Below are 24,429 nucleotides of genomic sequence, written 5' to 3'. Positions count from 1 at the left end.
GAAAAAAATTGAAGTGCTTTCACTAAGTACTAATGGTTCAATAACATTCTGAAGAAACCATTCCTTGTCCTACATACCTATTTTTACCAAATTGTCGATATTCATATACAGTTAGAGATTTGTCACATGCAAAGAAAAATCCAATCAGTTCTCGACAAGCATCACGTCCATTTCTATAATAATAACAGAAATTACATAAGGTTTTGGTGTGTGTTTTTTAAAACAGAACCCCTACCAACTAACCAGACAGAAAATACATATCATCTGTTTGTGTATTTGGCTGATTAGGTACAAGAATACATATCATAAGAATACTTTGCTAGACAAAGTGCAAATGAATAAGTTATTTATTTCTGGCAGTGGAAGGCAGATCAATGAAAGCTTATACAAATCTCACCTTATGATAGTTTGCAGAAAGATATATTTAGCCATGAAACTGACCTTCTACTGGAGAAATTCACCACCACCACTCTCCCAAACTAGCATCTGAGTTTCTGAGGCTATAATGGGTAAGCATGGCTTCCCCACATCTCCAGCATTCCATGAAATCAGGTTAAAAAAAATGTAACTCAGCCACAGCTGTGTAATAAGCATTGTCAGAGGGCCTTTTGCCCACCACGTTCTTCCTCTGCAGATCTTTCCCATATGGAATGATGGTGGGACCAGCACGACTCAGCAGCTTCTGGTGGCAATGTCTCAATCAATGTGGACACTCCTTCTCCCAAGCCCAAAAAGAAAGGCAAACTTCAAACCAAGTGCTCCATACACTCAACAGCTCTGAGGGCCAACTTACATGCTTTGCCATTTAATGTAAATATACATTTGAACATCGAGACAACCTAATCTGGATTGATACTGTGGCATGCAGGTAGAGAGGCTTAACCCTTCCCTTCCCTCCTCTGTTGGAGTCCATTTTTTTTCAGCTGGGGGGAGATTTTTGTCAGGACCACAGTACAGAAGAGAAAGGTTACATTCTCTCCTCACATGCCCTAATCCCAATCCAAACTGGAGGCTCCACTGCAGCAATGACTGTTTAAAGTAACACTTACATTAAATGCTACAACACATTGGCCCTGGACCTGGTTAGGAAACTGGGCTATGCTTGCAATAACACAGATCATCTGTTGAGGAATACTGTCCTCTACATTACCCCCATCTCCCCCAAACTGATGAAAGACAGGGTTTTTTTTCAACCATCTGTGGCTGTACTGACACAGCTCTGATTTGTGGATGGGTCTTTTCAGCCCATTAAAAACCTGCATGCAAAAGGGGGAGAGAGAGTTTAAAAAGAGTTTTAAGCATACCTTGATATTAATCTACCATCAAAGCGTAATTTGTTGGAAAGCATATTTTCAGTTAACGCTGACCTAGTCCTTATTCTGTAAAAAGAATAATGTTAATTATGTACTTTGTAAGTAAAACAAGAACATTTTGCATGCCAACTATATCTAGAAGTAAGAATGCTCTTGAATTATGAACTAAATCCATCATGAAAGGATTGGCAAAGCCAAATCATGAATGTCAATCACTAAAAACAACAACAACAACGTCACACGACATGTGGCATAATTAGAAAAGGAATTGAGAATAAAATTGCCAATACCATACTGCCTTTATACGAATCTATGGTATGACCACACTTAGAACACTGTGTACAGTTCTGGTCACCACACCTAAAAAAGGATATTGTAGAGCTGGAAAAAGGCAACTAAAATGATTAAGGAGCTGGAACATCTTCCATATGAGGGAAAGTTACAACAGCTGGGATTGTTTAGCTTGGAAAAAGGAGGGTAAGGGGAGACATGATAGAGGTGTACAAAATTACACATGGTGTGGAGAATGTGAATAGGGAGACTTTTTTCTCCCTCTCACATAATACTAGAACCCAAGGTCATCCCGTGAAGCTGATTGGTGAGTGATTCATGACAGATAAAAGGAAGTACTTCTTCACAAAGCACATAGTTAAACTACGGAATTCACTAACACAAGATGTACTGATGGCCGCCAATTTGGATGGCTTTAAAAGGGGTTAGACAAATTCCTGGAGGAGAAGTCTATCAATGGCTACTAGGCTTGAGGATTATGTGCTACCGCCAGTAATTGAGGTGGTATGCCTATGTACACCAATTGCTGGGGAACACGAGTGGGAGGGTGCTGTTGCACTTGTGTCCTGCTTGTGGTTTCCTGGTCCACAGCTGGTTGGCCACTGTGTGAACAGAATGCTGGACTAGATGGACCTTTGGTCTGATCCAGCATGGATCTTCTTATGTTCTTGTGATGTTATGGGTGAGTCAGCTGAATCACATTCTGCCATTATAACCAGAATTCAGGGGGGCAGTCAGTTCCATGTCTTATACTGAGAAAAGAGCTCAATGGACTCATCTGAAAATTGGCAGTGTGGGAGAGGTGGGTTTGAGGATGTCCCATGCCAATTTTAAGGTAGAAGGGGCAAGACATTGCTTATTTATAGGAGTTTTAAATTTGTCAAGTGCCCACCAGCATTTTGACAGGTGTTTTTTTTCTCACCGACTTACATGGCGTTTACTTTATCGTAACATTTATCCATTTGTACAGCATCTTTTAGCAAACTGTTTGCCATCTTAGGTAAAGTAGAAGGTATATAATGTGCTGTGCCCCAAAATAAGTATTTGTAGGTTTTGAAAAAAGTGCAGATTCTGAAGGAACTGTGAAGAGGGAAAGACAGATTAAAAAAGACAGGTCCTTAGGAGGCTGTAAAGATCAGGAAAGAACAGCAGCAGCATTCTGCCCTGCTCCCAGTTACTAGGTGGCAGCAGCTCTATAACCAATGGTCAATAACTGAGGCCTACAGTTACTTTTGCGTTCTGGACTGCACAGCCACACACAGATATTAAGAAACAACTTCAGAACCTCTCTTCCGAATCTGTCTCCTTTTCTCTCCTCATGGTCACCTCAGAATAAATTTTGGGGTTTAACATTCTGTCTTCCAAACAGTACTGACATCTTGAAGGCAAATATGATTGAGGTCTACTATCCTAAATAGTCCAGGCATCTAACATTGTAGGCATAACCATCTCAAAACGTAATGAAATACAATGACCAAAAAAAGTTTCAGTTTAACATGTTGTGTTAAGGGCTTTCCATATTCACCCAAGTTTCAAAATGTCAGGAAATTAGGGCCACACCCTTAACAGATGTGCTATTTAAATAATATGCATATGGTATGATATCCTATGCTGTGGTTAGCTGCTGTTTTACCACTCCCTTGGAGAGATCATTCTATATGGATAATATTGGCTGGCAGCTGTACTTGTAACATGGAATGGTAACTTCAATTGCATGATAGCTTCAGTTGCATAGACTCCAGGCGTCTGTTCCAGCGAAGAGACAAACCTGGGACTTAGGTCTGCCACTGACAGCCATCCAGCTCCAAGGTATTCAGAGACATGCTGCTCTGATTCTAGAAGTAGCATATAGCCATCATAGCTGGTAGCCATTTGATAGATGTATCCTCCATGAATGTGCCTAATCCCTTCTTAAAGCTGTGTAAGTTAATGGCCATGATGCAATTCACACATGAAGGGAGTTACTATTTCCATCTTATCTGGATTAAGTTTTAGTTATTTTGAAAATAATTGAATGAAGAGTCCCAAGTTGGTAACTGAACATAATTTTTCTTCAGGTCCTACTGGACAGATGAATATTTCAACTTTTTTCTTAGATTTCAGTCCTGTGTACATCTATGATAGAGATATTGCCTTGATGTAATTTATGGAAACTAACTGAGAGGACTGCAGTTTCATTTTGCCATAGAAACCATCTAATCACTGATCCTCAATTCAAAATAAATGCATAGCTTCCCAGTCTCTCTAGGTGTTTATAAATGTTCATCACCAAAATATCCAGCTATAATTTGCATTTCAAGTATTGTAAAGTTTGAAATGAAGTGTAACTGGCCAAGGAAAGAAGACATGTTGGATTCGTTAGAATCAATGAGTTCAAAGAGAACTCTAAGACTGCTTGAAAGGATCTTCTTTGAAATGCTTAAAAAGCTTAAAAATGAATTTCAACCTCTTCTTATAGTTAAGTTAATGTTCAAATAAGAAGTTAGTGGAACTAATCCATCAACACTGACCTGTATTTTCACAGGGCCAGAATAAGATCAGAATTATTTAACGTGCTTACTCTGATGTTAATGGCAATGTTTTAAAGACAAACACTTATTATCTCACTTCTCAAAGAATGAAAAGAGGATAATTTACAAGCTGTATCAGCAATTCTTACAGTAAAAGCAATGGGTATATAGCTGCATAAATTATAAATGCACGGGCCCTTAGCACAGCATGATAGCATTACAGAAGGAGGATCAGTTGTCTGGTTGGTTTCTACTACATGTAAATAGATTTAATGGTTAAAAGTTTGGGAAACACTTATTCATATGGTATTATTTGTGCTAAGCTGACAATACTAACAAAGCCATATACTTAAATGTTTTATATGAATTAATCACTTCACAAAGATAATAATGCAGGACATGCTGATCTGCCAAAAAGTATAAGCATATTTATCTCCTTCAAGCCTCTCACTGGAGAAGTGGCACAAAATGAAACTACTAGATGTAGTTGCCATTCTAAATACAACTAAAGGCTTCAAGCAGAGCCATGAACTAAAAGTAATTAATTTTTCTCCTCCATATTTAGAAAATAAGCCAGCATATATGGCCTATCTACAGTATAATTTTTGTATGGTACCTACATTTGAAAGTGCATAATAATTAATAAGAGTAAGAGTAGTGGTAATCCCAGGATTTGCTGGTCCATGGGAGCAATACTACTTTAGGCAGCAATCCTACTGGGATAGGTGGCTGCCTCCAAACTTGGAGGCGACCACCTAACCAGTGCAGGGCAGGAGAAGCGCAGAGGGGATCGTCCTCTCCACGCTTCAGCCACCCTGCATTTGTGGCTAGACAGCAGCGTGGGGGAAGTGGCAGCCGGACAACACGTTGGATGTGTCATACCGGCATTTCCGACTTCCCCGCCCCAGAACACCCCCAGGAACGCCCCGTTTCCGCCGCTCTGCACTCCTCTTCCAAGTATGGAGCACAGGGCTGTTCCATGCTGTCTACGAGGCAATGCAGGAGGGGGGGGAAGGTCGGTTCCCGGAAAACGACGTACCCTATGGCCATCTAGCCGCTGACTAGCAGCCATAGGATTGCACTCTTAATCATTTTTAAACACCTATCCTCCCTCTCAAATGATCTGCAGTTGTCTAGTAAACATAATTTATAACTACACAGAAATGCAGGGAACTTTTTAAAATATTGAGTTAATAAGATCCAAAAGCCATAATCAGGCTTGGAATGTGAAGAAAAAACAAAACATTTATGTAAAAAACAAAACAGGTCTGAATCAGGTAAGTGAGGTTACTGGATCTCATTTGTTCTCTCAGAGAACAAAGAAATGAAAATACACAGACTTGGTTCACACGATCATAGGGTAGTTAACAAGCCACCATGGCTTGTTAGCCACCCTACGTGTGCCTGTCAGATGCCGGGGGAATTAGCATAATTCGCTTCAGCAGTGCATCTTCCCGTGTCATGCAAACCCATCCAGGGTGGCTTGTTGCCATGGTTAACAAACCGCCCAGAATACATGCACTGTTGTAGGATTCTGGGGTGTCTTGTTAACCAGAGCAACAAGCTACCCTGGCTGGGTTCACACGACATGGGAAGCTGCGCTGCTGAGGGTAATTATGTTAATCTCCCCAGCATGTGACCAGCATGCACAACAGAGGAAATAAGCTACCATGGCTTATTTCCCCCACCGTGATAATGTGGAGATGCCCAGAGTCTGAAATCAACCCAAGCTTCACTATGCAATAATACTCAGGATATGACCAGTAAAGGCAAGCTAACGCAACAACATATACTTACTTTGTTTCATGCAATGTTCTTTTCCTAAAGCGGAGAGGTGCTGTTCTTAATCCTGGAAGAATAGGATCCTTCTCATAAGTATCAGAATTTCCACTTTGCTCTGGATCACTTATCACAGCTCTAACCCAAAAAAGTTTTTTTAAAAACACACACGTGATTTTAGGGAATTAAAATGTATACTCTAATTGAAGATTATTTTAAAAGCACAATATAATTAAAACAACGTATCATCATTCTTCATATAACATAAAATGGAGAGGCCACAAACCATAAAACTACAGACAGAGGCAATAAAACTAATTCAAGATTAGTTAAATAAGAATATCTTGACATGACACCCATCAAACTTCCTTAGCACTTGTTAACAGTTAGAAGACTGATAGCAATAGACAACTATGCATACAATTTGGAAAGAAAGATGAGTGGCTTCTTTCACTATATACTAACAAAATTCAATTTAGCGAGCAACACCATTGCTATTTAATCCCCCTTCACAACAAAAGATTTGGTCACACAATCTAGCCCCATATGGCAGGATACACTGGATCTGCATGGAGAACTGGAAACAAGTGCAGGAAGAATGACAGATAAGCAAAGGAGGAGATAGAGAACAGACTCACTTGTCATATTCTACCTCCTCCTTGATCTCTCTCATCCTTCTTGCTGCTCAGCTGACAGTGCCTGACAGTTTGATTGTCCTCTGGGCTCCTTTAAAGACATTGTCTCCCCACACACCAAGAGCAAGAGTAGCTCCAATAGTCTGAACTGATGAATGCAATCAGGAAAGGAGTGTTCTGTCAACCACTAAGAGGAAAGAAAGATGGTTGTTGTATCCCCTTCATCCCCATTAGACCTCACCAATCTTTACTTGCCAGATTCCAGTTCTTTGCATGCACAGACCATTTATCCTGCCTTCTGTTGATGAACGGGCTGGATAGTGGCCATTACTTATTAAAAAATAAATGTATTTGAACAGAACCTACATACAAATTAGTGTGCAGGGAACGCTATCTGATGGTCTCTGGAGAGCATCCCAGGGACCATAGGATTTTTCAGGAGCTATAGACACTACTATGACTGTAGAAGGGGGAGACCGGAACCCGATTGCTCCCCCCCGCCCCCTCACAGTTCCTATGGAAATAATTGCAGCGCTTGCATTTCAAGGTCGCAAAAGCAGACTCAGAGGACCTCAGAGAGGTCTGTAAGGAGCCATTCCAGTGGGCAGGGAGGGGAGGATAGGACAAGATATGAGAAATCCTATGATCTCTGCAGCCTTAGCCCTACCCCATCTCTAGACTGGCTCAGAGGCCCATGGGGGGGGGGCACAAAGGAGGATGGAAGGGTGAAAATCAGCTCAGTTGCTCCTCCAACCCTCCTGGCAGCAGGGCACTGGATACTCAGAAGCCGCTGATCCAACAAGGGTGCAACCCATAGGATAGTACCCTTAATATAACAACTTTATAGCCTAATCCTATGCATATTTATGCAATAGTGTTCTACTGAACCTATTGAGACTTTTGTCTGAGTAAACATGCTTACAATTAGGCTATTTTATGTTTAGTGTTTATTTTATCAACATCTTACTTTGGTTTTCAAGTAAGGTTTTATGAATTAAGCCACCTTGATCATACTGAAGAACTGGGATATACATTTATAAAATCAATAAATAATAAATAAGGTACAAGCCAGTTAAAGTTAAGCACATGAGGTTGTATGCAACAGTGTCATTCTGCTAATGTAAATGATGTTGTGCTAGTGGAAACCAATTTCTGAACTATGTGCAAAGGGAAAATCCAACTAAAGTTCTGCTTGTGCAACCACTTGTGCAAGCATTACAGATCTTACATTTACAAAGTGGCCTGCTAGCGTTTGCGCAACAGGAAAAGGCAGCAGAGTTCTACTAGCGCAGTAATTTCTTCTGCTGAAGGTACACTGGATTTAGGCCTTTGAATTTCTACTGATTTCATGTGCTTAACGCTCCCTGATGAAAACAATGGAACCTAAAAGTGTTCAACTTTGGCTAGTTTGTGCCCTAAATAAATAATCAGATCAACAGCATTAAGAATATGCATCTCTTCCTCTGAGTGGGGGAGGGGGAGGAATACATACACCTAAGTAACATCACTCTTTTTTAGTTAATCAAGATTTGAATTTATTATTTTACCTGGATAACTGATCTGTCATCACTTGTTCCACTACAATTTGTTTTTTCTTCTCTGCTGCTAAATCTTCCTGCAGGGAAACCACCGAACAGAAAAAAATACAATTTAAGTAATTCAGAAAGTATTGTTAAGAGGGTTACACAGGGTAAAGAACATGGGCTCATTTAGAGCCGTTAATAATTAACAGTGGATTTTTGTTGTAAAACGTTGCCCTCTAAAAACCTTACACAGATTAGTATTCACAGCTGAGTTTATAAAAAGAGAATCATTTTCACTGAACTAGGTAAGAAAAGGTATATGCCAGCTTGAATATCCGTTATATGTGCAAACTTCATTTTAGTAAGGAGGAAAAGTATCTTCATTAGTGTTGCTTCCATTTGTAGTAGCATAGGATAATGGCTTTCTATCATCAAAACATCAAACACATTCCACAGTCAATCATATGAAACTGGAGTCCTATGCCATTGTGGTAATGTTAAACTCAGGATTTCGAGCAGCTAAGGGTACACTTTTATGGGTTATGCTCCCAATAGACAAAGGGCTCCGAATTCAGAGTCCTCCACCTATCCTATGCCCTGCTGGCAAGAGCCAGGCAGGGCGAAGGGAGGATAGAGGCAACTTCACCTCCTTTCTTCCACTTAAAGATCAGATTCGTGAACCGCCCAGAGAGCTTCGGCTATTGGGCAGTATAGAAATGAAATAAATAAAAATAAAATACAATAAAAAATAAACTTAAAATACAGAAAGCAGCAAGACAGGCCTCTGAGCCCATCTAGCTGACTTACCTTTTGGTGGGCGGAGAGGAGACTGGAGAGGCTATTGGATACAGTGTATCCTAGCCTCTCATGTCCTCTCCCCTCCCACCAGCACACCCCTTTTTCTCCATCTCTGACTTCTCTTAGTAAGTCACAGTTGTGACCTAATAAGAGAAGCTTTTCACAGTGGCTCGGAGGGCATAGGGGATGAAAGATCCACAATCAGATCTATTCCTCCATGCTCAGAGCTCTGTCTATGGGTGTGGAGGAGATCCGCAGCATTCTATGGCTTCCCAGACACTGTCTATGGGCCACAGATTGCTCCCTCTATAACTTAAAAAAAATTAAATGCGTACTGAAAAGTAAATGTAGTAATGGAACGGCATTCATTCTAATGTCATATCACGTATGCACTCTATTAATATTCGTGAGCTTAAGCTAGAATAACAATATGGCATGAAGCTGAGGTTGTGGTGTTAACCCTCTAGAACAAAACATCTGCTTTACCTACTTGTAACACTTAAATACAAAGGTATGCACTAATTTTGCAAACAATGTAATATTCCCCTGAAAACTTACAACTTCTAATTTTCTTATGCTGTGCTGAATTGTGTAGGGTTTGCTTGTATAGCACTGCTGAAGAAGGGCTTTCTCATCAAGAACTGTCAATTCATCACCTCTTTGATTTTCAGGTTGTAAAACCTATGTGGGAATACAACATATTATCTAGACATGACCGTTGATATCAGTGTCCCAAAACCAGCACTACTACTGCATTTCATTTCAGTCCCTCACTGTCCAGGATGAGCAAGAAACATGTGTAGGAACAACATGTACAAGTTTCTTGAACATAATTTTTTTCTCTTTCTAGAATTTTTCAAAAATGCAGAGGGAAAGAAGCCTTGAGAAGCCTAAGTTCTGTGATTGTAAGTAGTCAGGTTTTGGTTATGCTAAAGAAATTAACAACCAAATTAACAGCAAAATGGGTGCAATAGCAGAAGTTTGCCATTTTTAAAAAATCTATCTTGAAGGCTTTGGGAGATTTTTCTGAATGAATACAATCTATTAAAAGAATGAAGACATGAAATGGCTCTAGCAGTAGGGCAGGAGGTGGACAATGACCAAGGTGGCAACATGAAACTTTTATTCAGACCAACAGTTCAAAATTGTGTATCGCTTTACTTAAGTATAAGCTTTTGCCAGAAAATGACCTTGCAAGGCTGGCAGAAATCCTGAAGTGACAGGGGAGAAAAAAGAAAGCATAGAAGGAGGTGCTGGGGAAGGGAGAGGTAGAAAAACAGGGAAGAAGAAAGAGCTAGAGATATCAGAGTAGATGGATTCAATTGTATCACTGGGAAAGGAAGCAGAGAGTGAGAAGAGTTTGAGGCCTTAGCAGGGCATCAAAGTAGAGAAAAGGCACTTGGGATTCCTGGAGATGGCATGGATCAGAGAAGTGAAATAGTGTTGTTTAGTCAGGTTGATGGCAGAGGAGGAAGAGTGGGGGATGAATTTATAGTGGAGTAAATCAGCCAGCTTTTTTGTTCTCCTCCAGAGTTGATCAGGTGGATGAGAACAAGGAATGAATGGAGTGAGTAAGCCAGGACTGAAGATGAGACGGGCAAATATGTAATTGGTAGAGTGGGGTAATGTGTCAAGGGCTGAGGACTGGGATGAACTGAAGTTGAAAACTGCAGAGTCTAATGAGCAGGAAGAAACCACAGCAGAGAGGGGAGGATAATGCTTTGCAGAAAGCCAACTGATCGATGGACTGGAGGTCATGGAAATAAAAGGATACAGAACAGGATGGGGGTGAGAGTGGAAAATGAACAATATTTGAGAAGATAAGATGAACTCCTGTGTTGCCCCGGCCGTAGGCTTCGAACTCTTAATTTAGAGGTGCCAAGATAGTGATACATCAGACTCAAAGGTTTGCTTACAAGGAGACTTTATTGAGTAACTTACAGCACACAGGCATACCCAATGGTTGGATCAGACAGCTTCTCTGAACCCCAAGCCACTGGGTACAATGGGTCTTATACTCTGCAGGTTAGCAGTAAGCAGCGTTTCAGCAGCACAAGCCCCTAGCATTCATTCTCAGCATAAACTAACAGCACTTGGTTCTCAAGTATAGCCACCTGCAGCTTTAATGTAAACAACCTCTGCTTCTCAGGCTGATCAGTGATAAAACATTCTCCTCATTAGCAAGAAATGTTCTGAGAAGCTGTTATCGGCCTTTTGACACATCTGCACATGCTCAGAGGCTTACTAGCACAGGAATTGCACCAATACAGAACTTAAGCAAGCATTATGGATCTCTGTTGTTGTTGTTGTTCAGTCGTGTCCGACTCTTCGTGACCCCATGGACCATAGCACGCCAGGCCTTCCTGTCCTGCGCTCTCTCCCGGAGCGTGCTCAAGTTCATATTCATTGCATCGGTGATGCTATCTAGCCATCTCATCCTCTGCCGTCCCCTTCTCCTTTTGCCTTCAGTCTTTCCCAGCATCAGGGTCTTTTCCAGAGAGTTTTCTCTTCGCATTAGGTGGCCAAAATATTTGAGCTTCAGCTTCAGTATCTGTCCTTCCAATGAGCACTCAGGGTTGATTTCCTTTAGGATGGACTGATTTGACCTCCTTGCAGTCCAGGGGACTCGTAAGAGTCTTCTTCAGCACCACAGTTCGAAAGCATCAATTCTTCGGCGCTCAGCCTTCCTTATAGTCCAGCTCTCACAGCCATACAATACTACAGGGAAAACCATAACTTTGATTAGACGGACCTTTGTCGGCAAGGTGATGTCTCTGCTTCTTACTATGCTGTCTAGGTTTGCCATAGCTTTCCTCCCAAGGAGCAAGCGTCTTTTAATTTCATGGCTACAGTCACCGTCTGCAGTGATCTTGGAGCCCAAGAAAGTAAAATCTGTCACTGCTTCCATTTCTTCCCCTTCTATATGCCAGGAAGTGATGGGGCCAGATGATCTTCGTTTTTTTAATGTTGAGTTTCAAACCAGCTTTTGCACTCTCCTCTTTCACCCTCAACAAGAGGCTCTTGAGATCCTCTTCACTTTCTGCCATTAGGGTGGTATCATCTGCATATCAGAGGTTGTTGATAATTCTCCCGGCAATCTTAATTCCGACCTGTGATTCATCCAACCCGGCGTTTCTCATGATGTACTCTGCATATAAGTTAAATAAGCAGGGTGACAATATGCAGCCTTGTCATTCTCCTTTCCCAATTTTGAACCACTCGGTTGTTCCATGTCTGGTTCTTACTGTTGCTTCTTGACCCTTGTACAGGTTTCTCAGGAGACAGGTAAGGTAGTCTGGTATTCCCATCACTTTAAGAATTTGCCACAGTTTGTTGTGATCCACACAATCAAAGGCTTTAGCATAGTCAATGAAGCAGAAATAGACGTTTTTCTGGAATTCTCTTGCTTTCTCCATGATCCAGCGAATGTTGGCAATTTGTTCTCTCGTTCCTCTGCCTCTTCGAAACCCAGCTTGTACTTCCGGTAGTTCTTGGTTCGCATACTGCTGAAGCCTAGCTTGTAGGATTTTGAGCATCACCTTGCTGGCATGTGAAATGAGCACAACTGTGCGGTAGTTTGAACACTCTTTGGCATTGCCCTTCTTTGGAATTGGAATGTAAACTGACCTTTTCCAGTCTTGCGGCCACTGTTGAGTGTTCCAAATTTGTTGGCATATGGAGTGCAGCACTTTAACAGCATCATCTTTTAGGTTTTTAAATAGCTCAGCTGGAATACTGTCATTTCCGCTAGCTTTGTTGTTACTAATGCTTCCTAAGGCCCACTTGACTTCACTCTCGAGGATGTCCGGCTCAAGTTCAGTGACCGCACTATCATGGCTATCAGGGACATACATTCAGATCTTTCCTGTACAGTTCTTCTGTGTATTCTTGCCACCTCTTCTTAATCTCATCTGCTTCTGTTAGGTCCCTGCCTTCTTTGTCCTTTATCATGCCCATCTTTGCACAAAACGTTCCCTTGAGATCTCCAATTTTCTTGAAGAGATCTCTAGTCTTTCCCATTCTGTTGTTTTCCTCGATTTCTTTGCATTGTTCATTTAAGAAGGCCTTCTTGTCTCTCCTTGCTATTCTCTGGAAATCTGCATTCAGTTGGATATATCTTCCCCTTTCTCCCTTGCTTTTCGCGTCCCTTCTTTCGTCAGCTACTTGTAAAGCCTCATCAGACAGCCACTTGGCTTTCATGCATTTCTTTTTCTTTGGGATGGATTGAGTTGCTGCCTCCTGAACAATGTTACGGACCTCTGTCCATAGTTCCTCAGGCACTCTGTCTATCAGGTCTAATCCCTGAAATCTATTCCTCACCTCCACTGTATATTCATAAGGGATATGATTGAGGTCATACCTGAATGGTTTAGTGGTTTTCCCTATGTTCTTCAATTTAAGCCGAAATTTTGCAACAAGAAGCTCATGATCTGAGCCACAATCAGCTCCAGGTCTTGTTTTTACTGACTGTATAGAGCTTCTCCATCTTTGGCTGCAAAGGACATAATCAATCTGATTTCGATATTCACCATCTGGTGATGTCCATGTGTAGAGTCACCTCTTGTGCTGTTGGAAAAGAGTGTTTGCTATGATCAGCGTGTTCTCTTGGCAAAACTCTATTAGCCTTTGTCCTGCTTCATTTTGTACACCAGGGCCATGCCTGCCTGTTATCCCGGTGATTTCTTGACTTCCTACTTTAGCATTCCAATCCCCTATGATGAAGAGGACATCTTTTTTTGGTGTTAGTTCTAGAAGGTGTTGTAGGTCTTCACAGAACCGATCAACCTCAGCTTCTTTGGCCTCAGTGGTTGGGGCATAGACTTGAATTACTGTGATGTTGAATGGTTTGCCTTGGATTCGTACTGAGATCGTTCTATCGTTTTTGAGATTGTACCCCAGTACTGCTTTTCCCACCCTTTTGTTGACTATGAGTGCTACTCCATTTCTTCTAAGGGATTCTTGCCCACAGTAGTAGATATGATGGTCACCTGAATTAAATTCGCCCATGCTTGTCCATTTTAGTTCGCTGATTCCCAAGATGTCGATGTTCAATCTTGCCATCTCATGTTTGACCACCTCCAGCTTACCTTGATTCATTGATCTGACATTCCAGGTTCCTAAACAATATTGTTCTTTACAGCATTGGACTTTCTTTTCACCACCAGACACATCCACAGCTGAGTGTCCTTTCGGCTTTGGCCCAGCCGCTTCACTCTTTCTGGCGCTACTTGGAAATACCCTCTGCTCTTCCCCAGTAGTATATTGGACACCTTCCGACCTGAGGGGCTCATCTTCCGGCGTCATATGTTTTAGCCTTGTGATACGTTCCATGGGGTTTTCTTGGCAAGAATACTGGAGTGGGTTGCCATTTCCTTCTCCAGTGGACCACATTTTGTCAGAACTCTCTGCCATGACCTGTCCATCTTGGGTGGCCCTGCTCGGCATAGCTTATGGGTTCACTGAGTTACGCAAGCCCCTTCGCCACAACAAGGCAGTGATCCATGAAGGGGATGGATCTCTAGGCCCCTCTAACACTATAAATGACTTGGCTACACTCCTGAGGCCAATACAACTCTGCAGCAGAGAGGGAATTCCACGCCAGTAAGGTCAGAGACAGAGCAGTCCTTGCTGAAGACAATTTCAAGAGAGTACACAAGACAGTGTATGGGAGAGTCCATCCAAAACTGGAGAATGAAGGAGGAATTAGGGAAAGGAGACAGGAGGGAACAGGGTCAGATGGATTATCAACAGAAATGTTGAAATTACCAAGGAGCAAAGTGGAGGAGTTGTCAGAGAGGAAGAAAGTGAGCCAGACATCAAAGTGTGAAAGGAAGGATGACAGGAAGGCAGAGGAAGGATACAGAACAGCAATACAGAGATGCAAAAAGGAATAGAGTCTAACATAGAGAACCTCAAAGGAAATGAAACAGTGGAATGGGGATGGGCAGAGACTGGAACTGTCAGAATTTGGAAAGAAGGAGGCCAACACCTTATATTACACAGTAATAGAAATCTATTGATTATCCAGATTGTGCCTCTATATGCTCCACCTGCTCCAATGGGCCTAGTCTCTCAGCACAATATTTTTAGGGAGAGACAGTTAGTACAGACTGCAGTTTCAGATTAAGTATAAGTATTACCTTTTTCTCAGTTATTTTTCCTGGAGGTTCATTGGATTGGTTGTTTAGTTTCTTTTCCGCAGCTCTTTGAGAATACTGTTTATATCCCTCTTTCATTTCTGCTTCATACTGCTGATACTTCAGTTTGTACACATCTGCTGGAGGTGGCAGATTTTCTGGTACTGTATTTTGCTCCCACAAAGAAAGCTGAAAGTGAATAATCAAGAGCGGGCATAACAGCAAATTCTCTTATAAAATAACATTTGTCATCCTAAAATGTATTTAGGGGCGAAAGTTGAGATTTAGTGACACCAGATGCTCTAGTAGGATTTAAAAAAAAAATTGGTATCAATAATGTTGCAAAGCTATGCTGATGCAATTATAAAATGGGAAATTGAAATCTCCACCAATAGCACAGTCCATTATTGTACCAATTAACAGATAGGTGAAACTGACAAGGATTTCTACAAAATCCCATCTTGAATATAGCATTTCCACACTTCAGCTGCAAATCAGAAACAATACATATGTAATAAACAAACTGGCAAACTCTTCTGACTCTAGAATGTTTTTCAGAGTTTGAATGCTTTGTTTTCTATTATTGGACAGTTCTAGAAATACTTATGATTTCATTATTTCTCATTACAAAAAAGGCTCATTTTGGTATACAAAAACGCATGAAATATTTTGTTTTGTATATTTCTTCAACTACTTTACCTCAGTTATCTTCAGACCAGGTTTTCTTGCTGACTGGACATCAGAAAGAGAAGGAAGATCATTTTAATTATCTGTTTTAAAAAGTTATTATTTAAGCTAATTAGCATAATGCAAAGGGAAATAATTTCATAGATAAATGGCTGGGGAAAATTACACAAGTTATTATAATGAAGCCCACTTTGAAATTAGATATGAACTTTAGCTTGGAAGAGATATATCTATTACTATTAAAGCAACTATAAATCTTTAAGCATGGTTCTATTCTTGTCTACTCAGAAGTAAGCCTTGTTGAACTCTACACGGCTTACTTCCAGGTAAGTATTATAGGACTACAGCCTAATACACCAATCGTAACACTCTGGTCATGATCCAGAACCCCAAATGCACAAGGATGCATTCTATAAATGTTGGTGTCATAACTGGACAAGACATGTGTAGAAGGACTCAGGACCATTTGGATTATGGCCATTCAGTTGAATGCTGCACTGAAAGAAATGGGACTTTTACATAACAGCTGATATCCACAGCCATATGCATGAGAGACTTAATGGGTCTGTTCGCACATAATAGTGGCAAATTGTGGGTTAAGAACTGATCATAGGTTAACTTTGGGTTGTTTAACCCACGAATAACCCATAGTGTCCAGGTTCACAAGTCACAAAGCAACCTATGCTCGGAGGTTGAATATTCAAAGGAGCAGCAGCACATGCACGGCACAAAACCTGGCAAATTGTGGGTTATTTAACCCACAATTGGTCACCATAACGTGCAAACTGGGTCAATTCTGTTTATGGCTGATGGAGCTCCATGAGTGAATAGGACTCTTTTTGCCTCTATAAATGGGTATGTGGGAGCAATATTGTGAGCTGAGCTACATACTGGATCAAACGCAATGTGTTGAGGATAATGATGCATGTGGAATAGTGTGCAAGATAGCAATATATAAAATATAATATTATACATTATTTAGAAGTCAAACAGTTACTCTTTAATAATTTTTCAGCATATTTCATGTGTAAGAAAATACCTCAGTTATTTTAACAAATACAGACAACTACCAAAGTATGCTTAATACTTAATACATAAATTTTTAGGCCACCTTTAAGGAGAGAACCTTTTCAAGGTGGCTTATAATTCTTTCAAATTAAACACATTATGGCACTGCAATGAAGAAAATACTTTTACATGTTTGAAATCTGCTATCAATTTCCTAAAAGTAAATAGCCTCATTATTTAAGCAGAATGTTGGACAACCGCAAGCTAATAGCTGGGGGGGGGGGTATTTTTCCATGAACAAAAAATTGAGCTACTATTTGTTTCTTGGTAAGATAATATGCTTGAAAATATCTCGAATAACAAACCAATTTACCTGATGAATATTATGATGCTGTGCATAAGGGCTTTGTAATGGGGTACCCCAACTAATAGTTGAAGATGAATGTAGAGGGCCAACATGAGGGTGCCCAACGCCGTATGGCATGTAGGTATCTCCATCCTAAAATAAAAGAGACCATTTCTGATCATTTTGTGTCAAAATGTTATGCTTTGTTAAGCTATTACGGAGTATCAGTTGCCTAAGAATACAGAAAGTTTCAGAACATTCAGATAGTGAAAATAGAAGGGCCACAAAGAGCTAATATAGATAAAATACCCAAATATGAGTTCTCTCATTCTAGCTAGTCATCTGTATCATTTGGCAAGAATGTTACCAACACTTCAGGTACAGATTTGTGATCAGATATGTGGTAAAATGGTCATTGATAACTACCCTAAGAGTATTCTGAAATTAAATAGTCATTCATACACACACACACCATTAGCTTTCTTTGAGCTCTCCTAGGTTATAACTGAGAGCAGAAAGAAGCTGTATTAGAGAAATGAATAATTTTTGCCATATTGAATGCTAGAAGTACGTATGTTAGCATCACATCAGGTCTGTTGCTGAAATTATGACTGGGTTCACACAACATGATAAGCCAGAATATGGGTTGAGTATGGGTTATAATAGACCTGTGGGTTGTTGTGTTGTGTGAACCCAGCCATGGCAACAAACACGGTTTGTTAACCACAACACAACCCATGAAGACAACCTACGGTTTGTTGTTGGGTTGTGAACTATGGGTTGTTTGTGGTTAACAAACCATGGATTGTTAGCATGGCTGGGTTCACACAACAACCAGCAATCCAACAACATAAGGTTCAATGATAACCCACACTCAGCCCGTACTCTGGCTTGTCGTGTTGTGTGAACCAGGTCATTGAACCAAAGAAATACATTAACTATTTTAAAACACATTTAGAATATTATTAGTCTAAAATAAGCAGCCTTACTACAAGAACTTCATCAAGGAGGTATTAAGCTGGGAATTTGCATAAATCCCTTCTTGCAGGCTTTCTGTACACTATTTCATGGCCCGTTAGACCATACAAGAATTCTACGTGAATTCTGGATGACTCCAACCATAACCCCCAGGATGTCCGCTCATGGAACAGGACTCTCTCCTCCCCACTGCAGCCTCCCACACCCTTGAAAATCTGTTCTAATCCTCTGGAGCAGATTTTGAGAGCACAGAGGGGGCTGTATGAGGAAGGGGGAATTGTCACCCTCCCAGTTCCACCAATGGAAAAACTGCATTGGATTTTACCCTTGATGTTAATATCCTCTCCATGGGTAATCAAGCTCAGGTCCCCTTTATGTTCCTTTACCTTTAAAGCCCCCATTTAGCCCACTTTGTTAATACTATCACATCCAAATTATACTAAATCCACACCCTTATATCTGTCTACTACAGTATCTGATTAAAAAAGGGAATTTAAAACATATGGGTATTCCCATGTAAATGTATTAGTATAGGTATTAAAAAAACCATATTCAAACATAAAAGGAAAAAGAAAAAGCCAAGAATAAAAAAAGAAAGGGGAAAAAAACCTGTCAGGGATTCTAACATCTGTTAATGGAACAGTGCTTTTACAGCTCCCTTTTCTCAATGAAGCACTTCCCTCTTTTCAACTCCCTACTTTTCCCCAAAATCTTTTCTGAAGGGTTGGAAGATCCTGTAGAACAGAATGGGATGTGGCACTGGGAGCCGCAGCAGGAAAAGGGGAAAACTGAAAATAGGAGTATCACCCCTGCGAGAGTGGAAGTGCTGTTGCGCAGGAAAGGATACCTTTGCAACCAACTCATTATGTACAATTTCACAGAAATCGTAAGTTCATTTAGAGATCTCTCTTAAACTAAACAGACAAACATTTTCAGATGGGATGGTCTAGTTCCAGTACCTGATAAATGGACTCCATTGTCTCTGAAGACTGTCACTTGAATTAATCTTGCCAATCTCAGAAGTGTTTAAAGTAAGTCAAATTATGAATTAGCATAGTTGTTGCAGTCTTTATGCTTTTATGAATCCAGATTTCCATTGTTGGTAGTTGATCTTGTTTCCAGAATTTACCCGAGTAAGCCGAAGTTACTATATAGATTTGCTACCAGTTATCTATGTTCGTGTTAAACATGGGGCTTCACATAACCCTAACAATATAATTGCAAGCAAAAATGGATTCTTTAACATAAGCTAAATCCTAATACTAAATGGGAGCTGCAAAAAACACATACTTTTCAACCCTGAAATAATCACTTGACATACAGCTACACATTTAACCCTTTTTATTAACACCCTGGAAGAATACTCCCACATCAAAAGAATTCATAAGATGGCAGGGAAAAGACTAGGGCAGGCCAATCACATTGCAGTATGAGAACTGGATATTATTTTGATTTTCCTCTCAGTGTTTCAATTCCAGCAATTGCCACATTTGCATGTTTATTAATAATTTGTGAGATAATAATAAATAATTGTTACCTCATCCTCTGAATCTCCCAATTTCCCCAAATCAAGACATGGAACTCTGTAAAAAAAAAAAAAAAAAAGACATTAGGAAATGTAACAAGGCTGCAGAACCTTCCCTGTTTTTCAGGTGCTACCAGAGATTTTCCTTTGAAGCAGGTTCACTGCTTTTCAAAACTACCTAATTCTGATCAAAAATGGTTTCTATTAACCTGCTTTTGCTTCAGGAAACAGACAGAGGGGAAGACACTTGAGACTATTTTCCTTCCCGTTTGCAAAGGACACTGGCACTTCTGGGAGGGATCTGGAAGGCAAACTTTTGTACCAGCCTCAGAATGCTTGAACCAGTGCGGATTAAGACCTGGTTCACACACAAGGACAAACTACCCTTGGCAGGCTGTGTGGAGTGTAATTTAAATGGGCAGTGCACAAAGAGTAATCCCCATGCACCTTCCTCCCCCATTTAAATCATGTGCCTCCCCCTGCCCAGCTGATTGGCACTGGGAAAAGTTGTTCTCAGTACCAATCAACTGAGCGTGCAGGGAGAGGCACGTTGATATCTCAACATGCAGGGATTTCTCCTTCCCTACAAGCCTCTGATGGGGGATGGTTGGGGGATGGTTGTTGACAAGAGTGAGCATGTGTGTATTTTGCGTCTGTGTCTGTCTGTGTTTGTATGTATGCATGTGTCGGTCTGTGTGCATGTGCACATGTACCTCCTGACCCACCAGCCATTGCTGCCCTTGCGGGGAGGGGGGGAGTTTGGTCACCCTGACTTAAATTGTCATTATACGTATCACTGCATTTCATATATGAAACACGGGTGGATTGGAGCCCAAGGATAATAAATTTAAGATGTACTGGGAGAAAGTTCAAAAAATAAGATTTATAGAACAAAAATGGAAATATACTCTCAAATCTGATCTAATGGAATGCAACGTTTAAATAACTTCTAAAATAATTTTAAAATCTCAGTGGTATTGCGCACCAGCAAGTTTGAAAAAAAGTTTAAACGTACAAGAAATGAATGCTGGAGATGTACAACAAACAAACAAAACCCTGATATCCTCCACATTTGGTGGAAACATAAGGCTAAAGTCATTTTGGAAAATAATTGTAGAAGTAATACGAGAATTACAGGAGAGAAATGGTTTTCTCCCCGAGAACTATTTTACTGAACAATATGCATTTATAGGTTAAATAACAGAATAGCGGTGTGACTAGTTATATGCTTACAGCAGTGAAAATAAAATTTACAAAAACACTTTATTCTAACAACAGAACATTGGTTTCAAAATCTGGCACATGGTTCTTATTATGAGCAAAGTTAAAGCAACTGTTTTTACTAAGGGCGCAATCCTATGCAGATAGGCAGCCGCCTCCAAACTTGGAGGCGACCGCCTATCCAATGCAGGGCAGGAGAAGCACAGAGGGGATCGTTCCCTCTGCGCTTCTCCTGCCCTGCATTGGGGCCTAGACAGATGATTTCGGCTGTCTAGCCGCGGGAGGGCGGAGTGGGGGAGGAGACTGCTGGATGACACGTAGGATGTATCGTACCGGCATTTCTGCCGTCCCCGCCCCAGAACACCTTGTTTTGGCCGCTCCACATTCCTTTTGCGAGTGCAGAGCACGGGGCTGTTCTGCGCTGCTTGCGAGGCAGTGCTGGGGGGAAGGCCAGTTCTCCAGGAACTGACCTCGAAGCATGGGCTCTGAGGTCGGTTACCAGAAAACCAGATACCCTATGGCCATCTAGCTGCTGACTAGTGGCCATAGGATTGCTCCGTCCAACAGGGAAAATGCTTGGAAACCGTTTATAGAAAGATGAAGGTATTCTCCGGATTACTGGAAATTCACTTATTGAAATGATGGTATGAGGCAATAGATACAGAAGTTATATTTCTTAGGGATGGGGATCTAAGTCTTTTCTTTTTTTGTATCTATTGCTTATAGGTTCAGAACCATTTTTTAATAAAAATGATTCTTGATCTTTGTTAAGGATGAGGGTAGCAGAAGCTGAAGCCATGAGGGCCGATTGGGTTGTCAGGTACAAAGTAGCCACCTGGAAGCGGGTTGTTTTTTGGCCATTTCTCAGCACAGCAGCTCAAGGCCGCACTCTGCTCCAGCTAATTGGGAAAGTGATAAAAGCCGTGTCTGGTGGGAAGATTCAGCCTCCTTAGAGGGTGGAGTAGGGTGTCCTGGGACTGGGTTATGATTGGGTGTTTCAAATCTGCTTTGAGTTGCTAGGCCTGGGCAATAAAAAGGGGGCCAAAGAAGGGGCGGATGCCTCTTCTTTTGCCCGGACAGTACTGGGGTGTGCTGCTGGTTGATGGCTATCCTGAGAGGCCCATACTTTGGTATGTATAGGATAGACCAGCTAGCTTTATTGTTTTGTTCCTGGGAGTGTGTGCCCTGGTGATTGGCATTTCTGGTTTTTGAGTATTGTAACTTGCTTGTAATTTCCTGTACAACCTACCAACAATCCCCTTTCCCTTCCTCTTTGTTCCTTTCCCCTAATAAACTTTTATCCAACTTCCAGTTGGTGTGGTGTGTCCTGTATAACTTCAGTGCTAAATATTGTGCCTATTGGCCTGGGAGAGAAGCTACTGAGTAATCTTGGGAAGACTTGTGGCCAAGTTGGGCCTGGCCTACCTTGCAAGGTTGTTGGGGTGACACCAACAATCCTTCACAATCTTTTTTCTCTTTTTTATCTTCTGAACATGTATGATATATTTTAATCTTCATATGTGTTTTACATAGATTTTTAAAAATGTAAATGCAGACTTACTCTGCCGGTCGAGGACCATGACTTGATTTTTTATGTGGCATCCAGCCCTAGAAAAGAACAAATAACCACGTTTTATACCAAGTTTTTAGATACTTATCAAATTCTGAACCCTAAATAATGATCACAAACCTTTTGAAGTAAGAATCAGTTTCGGTCGAAATATCTTTAGACAAGGGTCATAGAATGGAGATATCTAATTTACTGCAAATAGCAAAGTTGAATTTTGAGAAAAGTTGTGGGTTTTAGTGAAAGATAGGGAATCCCTTTGGTGGAAGAAACTAGGATTTTTCAAGCACCTGTATATTCTACAAAATAAAGAATCAAATGACAAATGTTAAATTATGTGGTAATGAGGACTTCTTCTGAAAGGTGGGAACCATAGCAATGATAGGTAATATGGTTCTTTGCATCATAAGGAAATGGAATACCATAACTTAACTTTGCCTATTGCCTAATCCCAATTCTTGCCTTTCCATATGACAGGAGTAGGGAATCTTTTTTCTGTCAAGGGCTGGATAAACCCAAGAGTAATTTGTTGTGTGCCACATGCTGATAGTGGGCAGGCCAGGACCAAAAGTGAGCAGTTGTTGTTCAGTCGTTCAGTCGTGTCCGACTCTTCGTGACCCCATGGACCATAGCACGCCAGGCCTTCCTGTCCTGCGCTCTCTCCCGGAGTGTGCTCAAGTTCATATTCATTGCATCGCTGATGCTATCTAGCCATCTCATCCTCTGTCGTCCCCTTCTCCTTTTGCCTTCAGTCTTTCCCAGCATCAGGGTCTTTTCCAAAGAGTTTTCTCTTCGCATTAGGTGGCCAAAATATTGGAGCTTCAGCTTCAGGATCTGTCCTTCCAATGAGCACTCAGGGTTGATTTCCTCTAGGATTGACTGATTTAACCTCCTTGCAGTCCAGGGGACTCGTAAGAGTCTTCTCTAGCACCACAGTTCGAAAGCATCAATTCTTCGGCGCTCAGCCTTCCTTATAGTCCAGCTCTCACAGCCATACATTACTAGTGGGAAAACCATAGCTCTGATTAGACGGACCTTTGTTGGCAAGGTGATGTCTCTGCTTCTTACTATGCTGTCTAGGTTTGCCATAGCTTTCCTCCCAAGGAGCAAGCATCTTTTAATTTCATGGCTACAGTCATTGTCTGCGGTGATCTTGGAGCCCAAGAAAGTAAAATCTGTCACTGCTTCCATTTCTTCCCCTTCTATATGCCAGGAAGTGATGGGGCCAGATGCCATGATCTTCATTTTTTTAATGTTGAGTTTCAAACCAGCTTTTGCACTCTCCTCTTTCACCCTCAACAAGAGGCTCTTGAGATCCTCTTCACTTTCTGCCATTAGGGTGGCATCGTCTGCATATCGGAGGTTGTTGATAATTCTCCCGGCAATCTTAATTCCGACCTGTGATTCATCCAACCCGGTGTTTCTCATGATGTACTCTGCATATAAGTTAAATAAGCAGGGTGACAATATGCAGCCTTGTCGTACTCCTTTCCCAATTTTGAACCACTCGGTTGTTCCATGTCTGGTTCTTACTGTTGCTTCTTGACCCTGGTACAGGTTTCTCAGGAGACAGGTAAGGTGGTCTGGTACTCCCATCACTTTAAGAATTTGCCACAGTTTGTTGTGATCCACACAATCAAAGGCTTTAGCGTAGTCAATGAAGCAGAAATAGACGTTTTTCTGGAATTCTCTTGCTTTCTCCATGATCCAGCGAACATTGGCGATTTGATCTCTAGTTCCTCTGCCTCTTAGAAACCCAGCTTGTACTTCCGGTAGTTCTCGGTTCGCATACTGCTGAAGCCTAGCTTGTAGGATTTTGAGCATCACCTCGCTGGCATGTGAAATGAGCGCAATTGTGCGGTAGTTTGAACACTCTTTGGCATTGCCCTTCTTTGGAATTGGAATGTAAACTGACCTTTTCCAGTCTTGCGGCCATTGTTGAGTGTTCCAAATTTGTGGGCATATTGAATGCAGCACTTTAACAGCATCATCTTTTAGGATTTTAAATAGCTCAGCTGGAATACTGTCATCTCTGCTAGCTTTGTTGTTAGTAATGCTTCCTAAGGCCCACTTGACTTCACTCTCGAGGATGTCCGGCTCAAGTTCAGTGA

The 24,429-nt window shown here is 41.2% G+C and overlaps 1 protein-coding gene across 2 annotated transcripts in view; it reads right to left on the bottom strand.

Moving 5' to 3' along the window:
* The window catches only part of CAPS2 (calcyphosine 2), a 59,976-nt gene that overhangs the window by 22,784 nt on the left and 12,763 nt on the right, over positions 1-24,429 (bottom strand). For both annotated transcript variants that reach the window (XM_084811798.1, XM_084811799.1), the window contains exons 3-12: positions 22,313-22,359; positions 19,543-19,588; positions 17,055-17,180; positions 15,686-15,718; positions 14,990-15,175; positions 9,408-9,530; positions 8,076-8,143; positions 5,912-6,031; positions 1,305-1,379; positions 78-173 (exon numbers count right to left, since the gene is read on the bottom strand). In XM_084811798.1, the coding sequence (XP_084667924.1) occupies positions 78-173; positions 1,305-1,379; positions 5,912-6,031; positions 8,076-8,143; positions 9,408-9,530; positions 14,990-15,175; positions 15,686-15,718; positions 17,055-17,180; positions 19,543-19,588; positions 22,313-22,359 (920 nt within the window). The remainder of the gene's footprint in view (positions 1-77; positions 174-1,304; positions 1,380-5,911; positions 6,032-8,075; positions 8,144-9,407; positions 9,531-14,989; positions 15,176-15,685; positions 15,719-17,054; positions 17,181-19,542; positions 19,589-22,312; positions 22,360-24,429) is intronic.

This window comes from Heloderma suspectum, chromosome 7 (assembly GCF_057233095.1).
Source record: "Heloderma suspectum isolate Gila_16-S chromosome 7, 16-S_ref, whole genome shotgun sequence".
NCBI classification, from domain to species: domain Eukaryota; kingdom Metazoa; phylum Chordata; class Lepidosauria; order Squamata; family Helodermatidae; genus Heloderma; species Heloderma suspectum.
This window is presented reverse-complemented; position numbering and strand designations above follow the sequence as displayed.